The sequence below is a fragment of the Mustela erminea genome, chromosome 17, assembly GCF_009829155.1.
Source record: "Mustela erminea isolate mMusErm1 chromosome 17, mMusErm1.Pri, whole genome shotgun sequence".
Classification (NCBI taxonomy): Eukaryota; Metazoa; Chordata; class Mammalia; order Carnivora; family Mustelidae; genus Mustela; species Mustela erminea.
Window position 1 is genome coordinate 68,474,941 of NC_045630.1, and position 17,169 is coordinate 68,492,109.

Consider the following 17,169-nt stretch of genomic DNA (forward strand, 5'->3'; position numbering starts at 1 on the left):
GGTCCCCAGCCTTCGGGGGGGGGGGGGTCAGGCTGGTCCTGCCGAGCTGCAGGAGGGGCAAGTAGGCAGAGGTGCAGGGAGATGGGGGGTTGGAGGGTCCCCAGAAGACGCGGGAAGAAACCCTGAGACTAGGAAGAAGGACCCTCCAGAAAACTAGACCAGGCCCTTCCGCTCTGGCAGGCGGAGGAAAGAGAGAGACGGGCAGCTGGAGCTCGGGGGTGCGGGCAGCGGCGCCCCTGACACAGGAGGAAAGAAGGTGGGGCCGTGTGAAAGATCAGACCAGGGGCGCGGGAAGCACGGGGCCCCTTGGAAGCAGCCTTACCTAAGGGAGAGTCCCCGGTGAAGGAAGTTCAGGGGCTGAAATCGTGTCATGAACGCCGAGCGCTCCGTGAGCGGGACAGCCCCGCACCGGCGACCCTTGCAGCCCCACCGCGGTGTCCCTTGGAAGCTGCAGCAGAAGCATAGGGAAGGGTGGCTGCGGTGAGGGCAGAGGGAAGAGCCCAGGTGACAAGCGATCCGGGAGCCCCGTCTTGCGTTTCCCTGGACAAACTCAGACAGATGCCTGGAAGTGTTCGTGCGCAGCTGGGAGCCGGGGCTGCGGGGGGGCGGGGGGCTCCGTTTGCTTCCGGCCATCCTCTCCATGTGTTTGTTAAAGGACATTATAGGGGCGCCTGGGGGGCTCGGTGGGTCAAGCCTGTGCCTTCGGCTCAGGTCAGGATCCCAGGGTCCTGGGATCGAGCCCCGCCTTGGGCTCTCTGCTCAGCGGGGAGCCTGCTTCCCCCTCTCTCTGCCTGCCTCTCTGCCTGCTTGTGATCTCTGCCTGTCAAATAAAGAAAATCTTTTTAAAAATTAAAAAATAAATAAATAAAAACAGTGATCTGAGCGGCCAAATCACCAGCTCGACATCACACAGCCCGTTCCTGGGGGTCCGGCCTCTTCAACCCCCACCCCGCCGGGGGCCGAGAGCCAGCGTCTTCTCCATGCCTGGTCGCCATCTCTGTCTCTCCATTGCCTCTTCCCTGGAGGGGAGGCCTTCCGGTTCTCGCCGCGACCCGCCTTTCCACCATGCCGACCCTCCGAGCTCCTTTCAATCCGCCTGGACTCTTCCTTTCCTTACAGCACGCCGCCGGTGGCCTGGGACTCCCCTGGGACTCGCCTCCACGTGGGACCCACCCCCCCCCACATCTGGGCCGAGGCCCTTCTTCATGCCCTTTCTGGTCCTGCACCTGCTGCCGGCCAGCCGCGGCGCTGGGGTCAGGAGTGGCCTCGGGAAAACGGAAACCACGCTGGGTATTTCCACACGCGGGGCTGAAGATAAGGGGTTGACCTCAGTGGTATGGGGGGGCTGGAAGCCAACAAGGAACACTCCAAGTAACCCCGATCGCCGCAGGTAGATGCTCCCACCTGTAGGCTGTGAGAGCGAGTAGGCCAGAAACTCGGAGCGGGTCCAGCTCCCGGGGCGGCGGTTGGAGCTGGAGCGCCACGAAGAGGAAGCCAACAGGAGGAAGCCCGGTCGTGCCCTGTCGGCCCCCCTCGCGCCCCTCGCGCCCCGCGGCCCCAAACATCCCTCTGCAGAGCCTAACAGAGACCCGCTAGCAGGGGTGTGTGTGAAATGCGGTTTGCAGTCCAGGCCCCAGCGGCAGCAGCGATTGAGTAAACAAGGCAGGGTGGGGGCTGGGAGGAGAGAGGCGGGTGACGGGCACTGGTGGTGGTTATCATCCACGGGGATCATCCGTTCCTAAAACGCACGGAGCACCGAGGACATGTGGGCGCGCGGCCCGCGCTCTCCACTCAGGGAACAGTGTGTCCTGTGTCCTGCTGTGGCTGACAGATCAGGACACGGGAGCCTGAGAAAGTCCCACAACTAAATAAACGGCAGAGCTGGGATTCAACGTCCGAGCTGTCCTGGCGTTTCCCCACCGCGACCCGCTGCCGAATGACTGATGGCTGCCCCTAGCGGTGCTGGGGGACCCTGGGCGGGGACCGCGAGAAAGCCCCAAAGGGCAGGAAGGCACTGGGTACAAACGCCCAGCCCCGGCACCAAACCACCCTGAGCACACAGTGACACGTGGAATTCACACCCCAGAGTGGGCCATGGGGGACAGAGTCACAGCAAGGAGCAGAAGCCACGCCCTGAGCCAGCACCCCAGGACAGCTGCCAAGGTGGGGAGCCAGGGCCTAGTCCCACCTCACCGCTTCCCTTCTGGAAGCCCCCCGGGGCTCCCAGGACCCAGGAGCCAAGACAAAGCAGCCCGGCGGGTGCCCTCAGCGTTGTGTCTGGGGCTGCCTGCCCTTCATGCTCGCTCCTGCCCGGAGGACCGCTGAGCCCCACACCCTCCCCCACCCATCTGTGCTCCTTCATGCTGAGCATCACCAGACCTCCCAAACCTGCTCTCTCGGGGACCACCTCCCCTCCAAAGGCTTTCTTGGCCTTGTGCAACCTGGCTCCAGGCAGAGTGTCCCGCTCCCCACCCCCACCCAGTTAATTCCCATCAATCCGAATTACCTGGGTTGGTTTCCCTGTGGGTCTTCCCTCCTTGGGGCTTCCTTAACCCTGTAGCCCTTAAAACGCAGGGGCTCCAGCACCGAACATGTTTTCAACACACGCCCTGGACGCCCTCAGGACAGCTGCTAAGGGCAGAGCACTGGAGATGCAACAGGGCCTTGGGAGCCAGACCCGAACTGAATGTCAACTGAACATACTAATGTGCTCCGGGAAGTTTCCGAGAGCTGACTTTGAGCCTCCGCTCAACTCATCAGTCAAGTCCAAGGCCAAGTCCACGGCCGCGCAGGAGGCCTGAGGCCAGACATCCACGGAGCCAGCCGCCCCCTCCTTGCGTGCCAGCCAGCGGTTTCCAGCGGTGTTTCCCCGATGCTCCGGGAGCCGGAGGCCCTGCCTGGCACCAACCGGCCAACACTGTCTTCTTTGGGAAGTTGTCCATCCAGACCCTCTGCCCCTCTGTGAATAACGTTGTTTGTGGGCTTTTTGCTATGGTGTTTTACGACTTCTTTACGTATTTTGGAGCTTAATCCTTTACTGGAGATAGGATTTGCAACTATTTTCTCCCATGCGGTAGGTTACCTGAAAATGTTGGTGGTGGTTTCCGACTGTCCAGAAGCTTTTCAGCGTGATGGAGTCGCACGTGTTTGTTTTTGCTGTTGTCATCTCTGTTTTGGGTGTGAAACCCGTAAAGTCATCACCACGACTGATGTCGAGGAGCTTCCACCTTCGTTTTCCTTTGGGAGCTCGATGCTTTTGGGTCCTGTTCTGTTAATCTTGGGTCTTTCATCCATTTTTTTTAAAGACTGTATTTATTTGAGAGAGAGAGAGCGCGCGCGCACAAGCAGGGGCCGGGGGGGCAGCAGAGGGAGAGGGAGAAGCGGGCTCCCCACCGAGCGGGGAGCCCGACACGGGGATCCCTCCCAGGACCCCAAGGTCATGACCTGAGTCGAAAGCAGACCTTAGCCGCTTCACCGATGAGCTGCCGAGGCGCCCCTCTTTAACCTATTTTCAGTTAATTTTTGTTCCTGGTGTGAGATCGGAGTTGGGTCTCATTCTCCTGCACGGGGCCGTCCAGTTTCCCTGACATCATCTACCGAAGGGAACACCCGTCCCCCCTGTGTATTCTCGGCCCCTCGGTCATGAAGTGACTGACCGTGCGTGGTGGGTGGTTTCGGGCTCTCTCTTCCGTCCCGTCCATCTGTGGGTCTGTCTCATACCAGTGCCATCCTGCCTGGATAACTACTCGTTTGTGATTCGGTTTGAGCCCCGGAAGCCCGATGCCTGTGGCTTTGACCTTTCTTGAGACTGTTCCGGCCCTTCTGCCTCTCCATGATCCCACACACATTCAGGTTTGTTCTGCTTCTGTGACAAGGGCCGTTGGAACTTTGGTGGGGACCGCACTGAGCCTAGAGATTGCCTTGGGGAGGACGGATATTCACCCGCGACTTCTTATCACGGCCCAACCCAGACGCTCCTCGCCCTGCACTCCGGCCCTCGCCTCCGCCCGGCCCCCCCATCGCAGGACAGCTCTCTCCGCGGCTTCCCAGAGGATGCACGGGGCTGCGGGCACGACAGCTTTGAATCGCCAAGCGGACTCCGCCTGCCTTAGGATTCGAGCTCTTTGAGTGGAGAGGACGGGCTTTGACATTTGGTGTGTGAGCTGTATCATGTCTCCTTAAAACTCAGATGTTAAAGCCCTGACCCCCCGTGTGACTGTCTGGAGAGAGAGCGGCTTTAAAGAAGGAATTACGGGGGGGCGCTTGGGTGGCTCAGTGGTTGGGCGTCTGCTGCCGGCTCTGGTCATGATCTCAGGGTCCTGGGATCGAGCCCTGTGTCAGGCTCTCTACTCAGTGGGGAGCCTGCTTCCCCCTCTGCCGCTCCCCCTGCTTGTGCTCTCTCTCTCTCTGACAAATAAAATTTAAAAAAAAAAAGTAATGAAGGCTCAATGAGGTCACAAAGGTGGGGTCCTGATGGCTAGGACGGGGGTCCTTGTAGGAGGAGGAGGAGACCTGCGGCATGTGCCCCAGCCTGCCCTGCAGCAGCACAGAGGAAGGGCCATGTGAGGACACAGCAAGAAGGCGACCATCTGTGAGCCAAGAAGAGAGTTCTCAGCAGAAACCAGTCCTGCTGGCACCTTGACCTTGGAATCCCAGACTCCAGAGCAGTGAGAAAATAAATTCCTGTAGTGGGTATCCACCCTGCCCCGACCCAGTCTGCGGTGTTTCATTACGGCCGTTCACACTAATATGTGTGGGGCCTCAAGGAAAGCATCTCAGGGTCGGGGTGGGGGACAGCGCACCAGCGGTCTAACACACATGCTCTTTTTTTTTTTTTTTTTGATTTTGTTTATTTCTTTGACAGAGAGAGATCCCAAGCAGGGGGAGAAGCAGGCAGAGGGAGAGGGAGAAGCAGGCTCCCTGCTGAGCAGAGAGCCTGATGCGGGGCTCCATCCCAGGACCCTGAGATCATGACCTAAGCCGAAGGCAGCGGCTTAACGACTGAGCCCCCCAGGCACCATAGCACTCGTGTTCTCGAGCCCTTCCTGGTCCCTGCCCAGCCGTGTGTAGGGCTGAGGGGCTCCCAGACCCCGGCCTCCACAAGCCCAGCCAGGGGTAGACGTGCGGTCTGGACGTCGCCCCAGCCATGAGGAAACAGAGGTCACCAGTGCCCTTCACGGTGCCGGGAGCTGGCAGGTCAAAAGGGACCCACACCAACCCACTCCTCCGGGTCAGACCACCCCTCGGCTGCTTGGCCCCCACTTCCTGGTGGAACCCCCACAGCCGCCCTTCTGGAGGGTCTTCTGGCCCCATTTTCCCGATGGGGCACTGGAAGCTTGGAGGGGTGGAGCGGTGGCCCAGGCTGACCCCGGCAGGAGGGTAGAGGCGACGAAGACACAGGTAAAGGAATAGTCGCGGCCTCAGAGAGACTAAGCCTGTCCCAGCGACCTCCATCGGACGAGAGGCCGGTCTGCATCTGCACAGAGCTGTGGTGCGAGGGTGAGCTGCGCCTGGTCTCCGGGTCCCCTCCATGCGCCGGGCTGCGGGCCTGGGCCCAGGCCTCACGACGAAGAGCCGTGGGAGTGAGTCCATGTGAAAGGCGAGAAATGCATCTGTTGCAATCATCGGGACGTGCATCAATGTGGCGGGCGGTGGGGGGCTGGTTTCCAGAACATATAGTGAGGGGCTTGGGGAGGGCATGGAGGGCACCTCTCTGTCTCATCGCCAACCCCTGGGGGCGGGGACCAGGGGAAGGCGACAGTGTTTCAGGAAGAGGGAGCAGGCAGCTGGGGAGGTAAGGCCCCGGGGTACGGACGGGGTGGCCGGCCGCGAGCCTGGGCGAAGCGCTCCCCCGCCCCGAGCTCTTCGGGCCGCGAGCCTGGTGTCCGTCTCCCTCCAGGATGCAGGGCAGCCGATAGCCCAGGGTCGGGGACTTTTGCTGCAGCCCCCAAGCCAGCCCGGCCCCAGCCAGCATCCCCTGCCGGTGCCCGCACGCCACGCCCATTCCTTCTTACACATGTGTGCAATGCTGGTGCCTCTTCTAGAACCTCCCTTGCCCACCTCCTTCCACCCTGCTCACCCTCCCTGACTCCACTCAACTGCCTCCTCTGGGGGCCCAGTGCTCCCCACATGCGGGCGCGACCCGCCAGCCCAGCCCCACGGCACCAGCCCCCACCCGCCGGTTGGGTTACGGGGCTTGATCCCAGGACCCTGAGATCATGACCTGAGTCGAAGGCAGAGGCTTAACCCACTGAGCCGCCCGGGTGCCCCCAGCAGATCCTTCCCCCAGGATTGCGGGGTTTTGCCTTAACCCAGCTTCGTTATCTGCTGAAGGTGAAGCCACCCCCTTATCTCACAGATCTCATATGACCTCAGAAAGTCCTTCCAGAGTCTGCCCCACGCCCTCCCTGCTACAGCCCTGCCCCCTTCACTCCTCATGTGTCCTAAGAGCATAATTCTGTGTTGGAATCTCCCAGGAGCCCAAAACCCAGGCACCTTGCTGGGGCTTATCCTTTTGAGGCTGACATCCCCTATGGCCCCTGCTTAGAGCAGAAGCTAAGGGAGAGACAGGGAAGGAGGCAGAGAGAGAAAAGGGAGTCCCGGTCCAGAGCAAGGGAGCCGAGGGAGGAACAGCACGGCTCGAGGTCAGATGGCAGTCAGGACTTCCCCAAACCCAAAGACAGACTGACACAAATACCACCCCCCTCCACCACCACCACCTTCAGCTGTCTGGCTTCCGGGGGAGGGACAAGTGTCTTACGGCTTTCCATGACGTGGGTCCTCTGCCAGGGCTGGGGCTGTGGGTAAGGCGACATTTCCTGCCCGTGGGGGCCGGGGTGAGAGAGAGGAGTTGCTGAGTGTGCACATTGTTCAGAGCGCGCGCGTGCACACACACAGACTCACACACACACACACACAAGCAAGCAAGCGCCCAGTCCCAGGGGCTCTGTTCTCAGCCCGGGCCCCATGGAGTTCCCCCTGACCCAGCTATGCCCCCAAGGTAAGTGTGAGGTTGGAGACCGAGGGTGGAGGCACAGCCAGACCCCATCACCCCTGCTGGCTCCAGGCCTGAGCTCCCACTTCGTGGAGGGGAAGGCCCCATCCCAGCCCGAGCCGGCCCGGCTGACTGGCAGGGTGCCCGCAGATCCGCCTCTTCTCTGGGGCGCAGGCTGCTCAGCCCTGGGGACATAGGTGGCTGGGTCCGCTGAGTGCTTCCTGAGGAGAGGAAACAGGAGAGCGAGGCCCGGGAGGCAGAGATCTTGGCCCTAAAGAGAGGTCGTGCACGCTCCCCCACCCCGCACGGGGGGACTCTCTGCCCCCCAACACCTGTCTCCCTGGCCACCCAGGGCCTCCTCGGCTCCCCCTTGAGAGACCCCTTGGGCTCCCCCCTGCCTTTCTCCCCTCCTGACTGTCCCTCTCCTCCAGGTGCCTGGTCAGAGGCCTGCGGGGGACGGGGGTGGGGGGAGCCGGGAGCCTGGGGGAGAGGCAGTCCCTCCCCGAGAGACCCCAGCTGTCCTCTTTGCCCGAACAGGGACCAGCAGAGCCCCTCCCCCAACCTTCAGCACCTTCCAGCCCATGGAACTGCCCCGCAGGGGTTGCCGGGAAGTGGTCTTGCTCCAGGCCCCAGAGGCTGAGGAGGACCAGCCCAACCCCAGGGTCACGGCTGTCCACACTGCGGTGAGCGGGACCCCGGCCGGCACAGCGTCCTCCTCGGCTCCCATCCCCCACCCGGTGAGGATCGGCAAATGGACCAAGGCCAACAGGGGGGACCCGGGCATGAGCCGGGGCTGCCCACGGGGCTGGGGCCAGGAGGAGAGCGGGAGAGGGCGTGAGGAGCATCTTCCTTCGCCGTCGCGTCCCTCGGGTCCCTGCGGCACTGGGGCTGAGTCCGCAGGCGACCAGGTACAGGGTACCAGGTCCCAGAAGCAGGTGTCTGCATCGCTGTCTGTGGCCTTCCCGGCCCAGTGCATCTGGGCCTCAGTCCCTGTCACCCAGCCGGCCACGAGGAAGTCCTCCCTCGGATCCAGCCCAGCCCCTCCTGTGGGAGGGTGAGTCCTCCTCGTTCTGTCCTCTGGGGTGACAGGGAGCATCGCGTCTCTCAACCTGCAGGCCAGGAAGGAGTTCCTGTCCTTCTGGAAGGCTCAGGCTAAGAGCGCACGGCTACTGGGTTAAAGGCCCTCAGGCCCAGAGGGAAGTGGGCAGAAATTCTCTGGAAACCAAAGCAGTTGGAGCTGAAGAAGGTTTTTGTTTTTTGTTTTTTAAAGATTTTATTTATTCATTTGACAGACAGAGATCACAAGCAGGCAGAGAGGCAGGCAGAGAGAGAAGAGGAAGCAGGCTCCCCGCTGAGCAGAGAGCCCGGTGCGGAGCTCGATCCCAGGACCCTGAGATCACGACCTGAGTCGAAGGCAGTGGCTTAACCCATTGAGCCACCCAGGCGCCCCTGAAGAAGGGGTTTTAAGCTGGACCCTGAGAAGCACTTTCTGGGCAGTTATAGCCTAAAATGGGCAACTGGGATGGGGAGCAGGGGTGAGGCTGAGGAGGCGGCAGCTGGCTGGCGTCAGGAGGAAGCCCCGGAATCATGGCTATTTTCCCGTTCCAGGCACCTCCTCAACCCCCGGGGGCTGCCTCCAGCCCAGAGGATGCTGGGAAGGCCGAGGAGGGCCCGGAGGAAGGAGGCCAGTCCCTGCAGGCCGAGACCCGGGCGTGGTTCCAGAAGACCCAGGCCCACTGGCTTCTGCAGCACGGGGCAGCCCCTGCCTGGTTCCACGGCTTCATCACCCGGAGGTGAGTCACAGCAGCGGAAAGGGGCCCAGAGAGGGGCAGGGCCAGCCTTGGGCCCCTGGGCCCAGCAATAGGGTATGGAGGCTGCAAGTCCAGCCCTGAGTCCTGGAGGCTCCCAGGCCAGTCTCGGAGCCGTCTGTCCTGGGGGAGGTCCCTGCGGAGGCCACGGCCCGTCCGCTCTGGGGCTTCTGCTTCCATTCCTGTCTCTTGGCCTCCGGTCCTCATGGCTTCCCAGGCCTCCCAGCCTCCCTCCCTCTCCGGCCTCTGCTCTTCCCCGTCTCCCTGGCAGGCTGTCCCTCCTGTATTTCTCAGCTTTGATTCCCCTCTTCCAGCTCAGCCTGTGACTTCAGAAACCTACAAGTCTATCACCACCTCAGGGCACCTCCACCAGGCTGCCCTCCAGGAGGAGGCTGCAGGCTGGGAGCGCTCCTGGGTGGGACCCCTGCCCCCTGCCCCCCACCGTGCTCTCCAGTCCCCGCCAGGGACAGCTGACCCGGTCCTCTCTGCCATCCCCACCCTCCTCTGCCACTTGAGCCCTCTTGGCTGGGGCTTGGGGTCCTCCTCAGAGCCACAGACAGACCCAAGGCTGGAAGTCTTCCTTGCCCACAGGGAGGCAGAGAGGCTGCTGGAGCCCAAGCCTGAGGGATGCTACTTGGTGCGGTTCAGTGAGAGCGCTGTGACCTTCGTGCTGACCTACAGGTGAGGGGCTGGAGCAGGGGCCATGCCCCTCCCCGTGGGGGGCCCGGGGGCAGAGCTTCGGCTTGGAGGGAGAGCCTGGCTCCACTCGAGGGTCTCTGATCCCACGGGCGCCCTCCAGGAGCCGGACTCGCTGCCGCCACTTCCTGCTGGCCCAGCTCCAGGACGGGCGCCACGTGGTGCTGGGTGAGGACAGCGCCCACGCGCGGCTCCAAGACCTGCTGCGACACTACACAGCGTGCCCGCTCAGCCCCTACGGGGAGACGCTCACCGAGCCCCTCCTCCGCCAGGTACGCCCAGCCCCCAGCCCCAGGGAGCCCGGCTGCAACAGCTGCCTTCTCATCCTGACCTGCCACCCAGCCATAGGTCCCTTGTCCACCCTGTGCCCTCAGGAATCCCTTCGACAGGGATACGTGCTGGGGGAGGGGTCCTCCAGGGACCAGGACAGGCACATGTGGTCATTTGTGTTTCAAAGTAAGGACTATCTACTGAGCACCCGGCAGGCCCTGGAACTAGACCATGGACAGGACCGCGGGGCAGCAAACACACAGAGCTCGCTCACCAGCAGCAAAGGCAGATAAGAGCAATCAAGGGGCCTGAGAGAGGAAAGGCAGCGTGAGCGCCACTGGGCCCGCGGGCCAGGGAGCCGGTCCGGGCGGGCCTCCCTGAGGCTGGTCAGGCAGTGCCAAGACCATGCATGAGCCGGCGGTCTGGGCGCAGGGACACAGCAGAGACAACTGACCAAAACAGCCTTGCTTTCTGGAGCTTACATTCTAGTGCGGAGACCGTGATAAGACAGAGAAACAGATGTCCGTAATATGTCCAGTGCTAAGAAGACAGGGAGTGACCAGGCTGAAACACGTGGGTCTGGAGTCTGGGACAGAGGTCTGGGCCAGAGGTCAACTGCATGTAGAAGGACTGACTGTAAAGCCTTCAGGAGGGCTGCGAGGGAGCGTCGCTGGAAAAGAAAGGAATACCAAGTCTCCAGCATTTAGAGCGTCCAGAAACTAGGGCAAACCTACAAAGAAAAGTGAGAAGGATCAGCCAGAGGGAAAGGAGAAAAACCCGCAGTGCGTGGTGTTCTTTCTGGAAGCCCAGCACAGACAGTGCGGGGGTGGGTGGGGGGTTTCCTGCACTGCCGGCCGACTCCGCCGTGGGGAGGGATCCTGCGTCAGTTCAAGGAAGCGCGCCTGTGGACAAGTCTCGCACGGACCTTCATGAGGAACGGTGGACACAGATCCCCCAGCCGTGGGAACAGGGGGCAGGCACGTCTGGAGGCAGAGCAGTCAGGGGCCAGCTGTCAGATCAGGTGCCGAGGGGTCTTGTCACCGCACTCCTCCGGAGTTCGGACGTCCCCCTGAAGGACAGGCAGCCACCGAAGGGCCACCGGGGGCATTTCTCCCGCGCACTCTGGGCGCAGAGTGAAGGCTGGGTTGCAAGGCAAGATGCGGCAGGAGAGGACTGGGGAACCCTGGGCTGGAGGGGCGGCAGTGACCCCCAGAGAAGCGTGCGGATGTCAGGTTGTTGAGGCAGCGGATGGAGCACGGCCTGCGGGCCACGAGACCTCACCGGGGCGTGGGGGACCGGAGGGTTCCTAAGGGGCTGCCTCTGCAGCAGCGTGGGGTGCCGCTTTTTCGTCATAAACGGACTGCGGTGGCAGGAGCGGGAGGCGCAGGGAAGAATTCTGTGGTTCCGTGAAGCCTGCAGTGCTCACACACCTCGAGGTGTGGACGTGCACCGGGTGGGTCGCTGAAGCACAAGGAAAGCCCCATGGCGTGAGCAGACCGGAAGCCAGGGCCTGTGGACAGCCAAACCCTCGGCTCCAGCCCAGCTCCCGTGGGAAGGGACCCTCCCACTGTAAGGTTCATCTTCCTGGAGGCAGTCTCCCAGCCCTGAAAATATATAGCTTAAGCCCCCACAAAGTACTCCTCTGGCTCCTGCAGAACGAAACACAGGCACGGCAGTCAGGACATCTGTCCCCATGCAGAACGTTGTTAGGCTAAAGGCTTGTCAAGCCTTGTTGCATTTTTACAACCACAGGCACAAATGGAGACTGGTCGAGCTTGTGTTCCTGGCGCAATTTAAGGCCAATGCTAGCCACAGCTGTGAGCAGAGCTGCTTGAGCCGCCCCACCCCCACCCACCTTGGTCCCCTGTTCTCCTCTCCATCCCCTGCTCCTCACCCAGGAGCCCCACCAGTCCACATTTCTGTGCCTCTCCCCAGCACATCCTCCAGCAGCACCAGCTTGCTCTGTCCTCCTGGATCCCCCGGCCGCCCCCACCCCACCCGTCCTGCACCCATTCCCTGAGGCCTCGTTCTGTGCCATCAGACGCCTGAGCCAGCAGGACTTTCCCTGAGCACAGAAGGGTCAGACCCAGGAAGCAAGGACCCACCCCCTCAGTACAGCCCGATCGTCAAGAAGTTGCAGAACGTGACCCCCACGCAGAAGGAGGGGACCCGGGAGCAGAAGGAGGTATTGGGCGGGAGGGGCCGAGGGAGGGGAAGGGGGTGCGCGGCAAAGGAAGGGTCCCGCTCGGGGGCGGGGCCTGCGGGAGGGGAGGGGCCCGGGGATGTGGGCGGGGCCCGGGCGCCGCAGCCGCAGCCTCCGCCCCGCCTGGGTCGCTCTGACGCCCCCTCCCCCCATCCCCACCCCCCGCCCCGCACCCCCTGCCCGGCCTTCTCTCCGCGTCTGCGCAGCCGCCCAGGCCCAAGCCTCCCGTGCCCGCCAAGCCTCAGCTGCCCCCCGAAGTCTACACGACCCCGGCCCCGAGGCCCCGTCCGACCCCGCCCCCCAAGCCCTCCAACCCCATCTACCAGGAGCCGGAGGAAGCCATCGCCTTCTACGCCATGGGGCGCGGCAGCCCCGGCGAAGCCCCCGGCAATGTTTACGCGGAGGTGGAGGCGGAGGCGCCGCGGGGCGCTGGGGGCGCGCCCTGCGTCCTCCGGCACCCGGCCCTACGCAAGTGCAGGTCCAGGCCCGTCGCCGGAGGCCAGGTAACCGGGTGCAGGAAGGAGGCGAGCCGCTGCCTCCAGGGCATTTTGGTCCCTGTCCCTCACCCAGCCCCAGCCACCCGTACCCCACGCTGTGCCTCGAATCTTGGGTCCAGCCGTCACCCTTGCTTGGAACTGGGGGCCTCTCCCGGGCAGGCTCCCTCCCCGCCACATTCACAGCCCCACCATCCTGAAGAAGAGGAGACCTTGGAGTCCCTCATGTCATCTCCGACGAGCTCAGGGAGGGGGCACCGGCGCACGCTCCCCGCTCCCACTTCCACTCCCGCACCACCCCTCCGTCTTCCCTCTGAACACGCTAGTCCGCGTCCCCGTCCGGGGCTGCGTTAGACCTCCCGGCCACGCCCACCCTCCCCCCGGGCCTCGGCCCCCTCCGCAGGCCCTGCCCCACCCTCGATGGAATGCCCCAGGCCTGCTTCAGCCTCTGAGCCTGTTCCCCCACTCCCGCCCCTGCTGCGGTGCTAGCGCGGGCGATCGGAGCCCGCAGCCCAGCCAGGTCCCTGCGCACTGCTCTCCAGGCTCCTGCTCGGCCGCCAGTGCCCCACAGCCTCCTGAACTCAACACAGCAACCGGCTCTCCCCCTTCTCCCCAGACGGCCCCTCCTCTCCCTCCCAGCCGCACTGAGGACCCTGCGGTCACCTGACTCTCCAGGCCAGAACACTCAGGGCTCCCGTGACATCCCCGCCCCACCCCAGTTCCTGCTGGGTCCCTTCCCCGGCCTCAGCCTCATCACCCCTCCTCGGGACTTCCCAAGAGCTTCCTAACCGGTCTAACCACCACTGATCCACCCTGCCCCAGGGAAGCCAGAAGGGTCTTTCTAAAACCGCTCCCTGGCCCACGTGGCCCTCCACACGGCGGGAGGCAGGGACCCCCTCTTCCCTGGCTCCTTCCTCCCAGAGCGGTTCACATCTCTGAGCACACCCTCCCACTGCCCCGTGACCTTCTGGCTGTCCTTCAGGACCAGCTTGCCCTTCTCCTCCCGCAGGCTTCCCAGACCAGGCCGCAGGGGCTGTGCCTCCCCTGACGCCGGAAGCTTGTCTCCCTCCTCCCCAGCCGAGTGCAAGCCGCCTGGGTGCGGGGCTGGGGCTTACTCGTGTTTCCAGAGCACCCAGCACAGTGCCCGGCACAGAGCGGGTGCTCAGGAAACGGTGGCTGAATGAGAGCGGCTTAGACCTCTGCAGGCCAACATTGTGAAGACCAGAGGCCGGCCTCGAGGCTGCTGGTAGGCCTGAGAGGCTGAGGGTAGAGGGTATGACCTCGGATGGTCCTTCTCTCCGCAGAACCTAGGCGGCCGGTCACCGTACTCGGAGAATGCTGTGCCTGGACAAGGCCCTCCTGTGCCCCACCAGCCCCTGCCCAGCTGGGGGCACACCCTCCCCCACAAGCTTTCTAGACAGAGGGCAGAGGACGGAGGACAGGCATGGCTTCCCCTGGGGCCTCCTCAGTAGCCCCGTGAGTCTGAGCCGGGGGAGTTTAAGCCAGGACGCCGGGTCCACAGACCTTTGCACACCAGCCGCCGAACAAACCATAGGACATCGGGGCTAGCAAGGACCTCAGCCATCATCTGTTGCGAGGACGGCACAAAGGTGTCGTCTTGCGTGCCAGCTGCCATCCGTTGGTCCCGGCCGCCTGGAGCACTGCCCTGGGAAGGATGTTCCGGTCATCTCCATGCTCAGCAGAAAAGAGCATCGTGATTGATTAGTGATGTCTGCTGCGGGCAGGGAGGCGGGAGGAGCAGTGTACCCTTATACCTTACTGACCCAGGCCAAGTCCTGGTGCCACAGATAAGGAGACAAAGCCAGAGAGGGACAGGGACTCGGCCAAAGCCAAGCACTAGGGCCCAGGCTTCCTCATCGCCCTGTCCAGCACTCTGTCTCTTACCCTGCACCCTCCTCTCTGTGGGAAATGCCAGAGATTTCCTCCGATAGGAAATGTGGCTACTTTCCGGAGTTCCACTGCACAGAGGCCTGGGTACCGGTTTCCTCCTCCAGGTCCCAGCTTAGCCCTGCTCCCCGGACAGGTCTGGGCCCCCCCACCCAAAGAACCCTGGAGTTCAGGGGAGCAGAGGTGGACTCGACTCCCTTTTAGGGACACACGCACTGGCTCCATCCCGAGAGTCCCCGAGAAGCTGGCGGCTCGGTGACCCGAGGGCCTCTGAGGAGGTGTGCCAGGACGGCCGTGCTGCCTCCCGCTGCCCAGCTTCTCCTCCCGGAGTCTGATTTCCTTGGCCTTCTGAGCCTTTGGGTCTGGGCCCTGGTCCAATGCTGCTGTTGTCTGAGGAATGGTTTGGCGAGAACAGATGTTAGAACTTGTTTGTTGATTCTTGTCTGGCTAATAAATCATCGCCAGCCACCTCTCCCCGCTGGGACCCAAGTGCTCCAGCCTCTTTCTGTCTGTCTCCCTCTCTCTCTCCTATCGTGGAAGGCAAGGGGCTGAGCCGCCACTGCAGTGGGGGGAGTGGGTCTGGGGGTTCTGAGATACCTGGGAAGGGTCATGAATCTGGGGGCTGGGGCTGCAAGGTAGGGAACTGAGAAGTCTTTCTAGGCTGTGCTGGGCAGGTAGCCAGGGGAGAGGGGCAGCTGAATCACCGGGTGTGTGTGTGAGCGTGTGTGTGTGTGTGTGTGTGTGTGTGTGCGCGTGCGTGGCAGGAAAGGAGGGACAGAGAAGGGGGTGGTTGAGGGGTGAGCCCTGGACCTCCTTCCCCCACCCCCCATGCCAGCACAGGACTGAGGGGCCCCTGCGGTGGCTGAGTCTGTGTCTTCCCAGCCTCTCGGGCTGTGGCCTTGCCCCAGTCAGGACCCCAACCCTCCCCGTCCCTCTTGTGAGGCTTCTTCCCCTCTCCACCCAGACCCAGTTCAGGAGCTGCCCCCTGCTCGGGGCTGCAGCACCCCTGGAGGACTCTGCTTGGGCCTTGTTTTCCCCTCAGACTGGGGGCTCTCGGGGGCCGGGCACGTCTGCCTTCCAGAAGCCGCTGGAGGCTCTGGGTGCTCCTATGGTCCCATCAGCACAGCCAGCCCTTAAACTCTCTCTCTCACGAGAGCTTAGTCAAGCCAGTCTGCGCCCATTAGGGTTCCCCGCTCCTGCCAAGGGGGCCTGGAACCTACTGAGGCACAGAAATCCCGCAGACCCTTCCCGGAGGCAGAGCTCCCGGGGCCACCCCCAGCCTGGCACCCCCAGCCTGGCACCGGAACCAGCCCGCGCGACGAGTGCGCGCCCCGCCTCCCCAGCCAGCTCTCATGGGCTTAAGGAGAACTTCAGCTGCTGAGTCAACAGAGTCGGGGTTCCACTCCCTTCTGTCTGCAGGTCTCCCGAGCCAGAGAGATGGGGAGGGAGGCGGACAGGACGCGGTGGGGGGTGGGCAGATGGCTCTGCCGACCGGGGCGGCTGTGTCAGAGCCTGGCTGATTGCTGGGGCGGCGGAGGGGCCAGAACAAGTAAGGGTTTACGGTCACGAGAGCTGGAAGTCAGGGTCGGAAACAGCGTTACACCTGGGGGCAGAATGGACGGGCCGGTGCAGGGAGGGGGCAGAAATGCCTAGTGACCCCCTTGGTGTTCCTGAAGGAGCAAAGCCTGGGGGTGGTGGGCAGCAAAGCTCTCCCCCACCGGCAGCTGCACACGGCCAGGACAGGCTCGCAGAAGGGGCGCTGGGAGAAGCGGGCGGTGGCATCAGCGAGAAGCCTGGGTGCTGTTGCGGCACTGTGCTAGCTGGTGGCATGGCAGCCCTTCCCCGGCACCCCTGGTCCCCACAGAGCGCCTCCTTGCTTGCACCGGAGCTGCTGCCCAGGTCAGAGACCGTGCAAGTGAGGGGCTCACGGAAGCAGGACTGCTGGGGCTCCAGGGCACACCAGACCCTTCGTGACTGCTTTTCTTTTTGGTTCCCCCAAGTAGGAAACTGGTCCAGAGAGGGGAGGTGACAGGGAGCTGGGGGCAGTCAGGCCCACATCTGGCCAGCCCAATCCTGTGCACCAGCGGTCCCTCCCATAGCAAAGGATAAGGCCCCCCAGTCCTCGCAGGGGCTCCAGCTGTAGGCCCAGCCCCCCCCCGCCCCCGGTGGAGGACGTCTCCCCGGCTCACCAGCGCCCTTACGCCACCCCGCCCACTTCCCTGAGCCAAGGTGGGGTGCTGAGCCGGGGTGTTGCCCCGCAGGCCCCAGGACGGAGAAGCTAAGGAACTCCTAGGAAGTAGCTAGGGGTGGGCGGGGGGGCTCCTCCCCAGCCGGGGACCCTGCTGCCACGGGGAAGGGCATTTCCCAGCCGGCTCCGTCCCCCACGACCTTCCAATCGCCCCCCCCCCGCGACGCAGGGCTTCCTTGGGCTTGGGGCACTCAGTGCTGGGAGAGGACATCCCAGCCCAGCCCGAGCCTGAGGAAGGCTTTCCCTCCAGCACCGAGGCTGACCCTGACAGCTGTCTGCACTTCTCTGGAGCAGTCCCCCTCATCCTGAGTGCTCCCGCAGCGTCTCCGGACCTCCTGCGGCTCCACATTCAGGGTGGAGCCCTAGAAGTCCCGCTGCGGGTGAACACGGTGACCCTTCTGTCCTGGTGCGCCCCACCCTCAACCACCGTGACCTAGGACGTCTGTCCCCACCTGAAGCAAAGCTGGGCGGGGGAAGCGGAGGCCAGCGCAGCTGCGGCAGCCTGCACCACACACTCTCGCGTCCTCACGGCCTCCCCGGGTTCCCCA

At 63.5% G+C, this 17,169-nt stretch overlaps 1 protein-coding gene across 3 annotated transcripts; it reads left to right on the top strand.

Moving 5' to 3' along the window:
- Positions 1 to 6,819: 6,819 nt before the first annotated feature.
- SH2D2A (SH2 domain containing 2A) lies at positions 6,820 to 14,879 on the top strand. 3 transcript variants are annotated; one of them, XM_032318124.1, is made up of 8 exons: positions 6,820 to 7,000; positions 7,532 to 7,677; positions 8,603 to 8,787; positions 9,394 to 9,483; positions 9,602 to 9,770; positions 11,810 to 11,953; positions 12,178 to 12,474; positions 13,770 to 14,879. In XM_032318124.1, exons 1-8 carry the CDS (start codon positions 6,967 to 6,969, stop codon positions 13,935 to 13,937), a joined length of 1,233 nt encoding a protein of 410 aa, XP_032174015.1. In that variant the 5' UTR covers positions 6,820 to 6,966; the 3' UTR covers positions 13,938 to 14,879. The 3 variants fall into 3 exon arrangements, with proteins under 3 accessions (XP_032174015.1, XP_032174014.1, XP_032174016.1); XM_032318123.1 differs by having other exon boundaries at positions 6,821 to 7,000; positions 7,532 to 7,731; XM_032318125.1 differs by having other exon boundaries at positions 6,822 to 7,000; positions 7,532 to 7,731; positions 12,298 to 12,474.
- Positions 14,880 to 17,169: the final 2,290 nt, after the last annotated feature.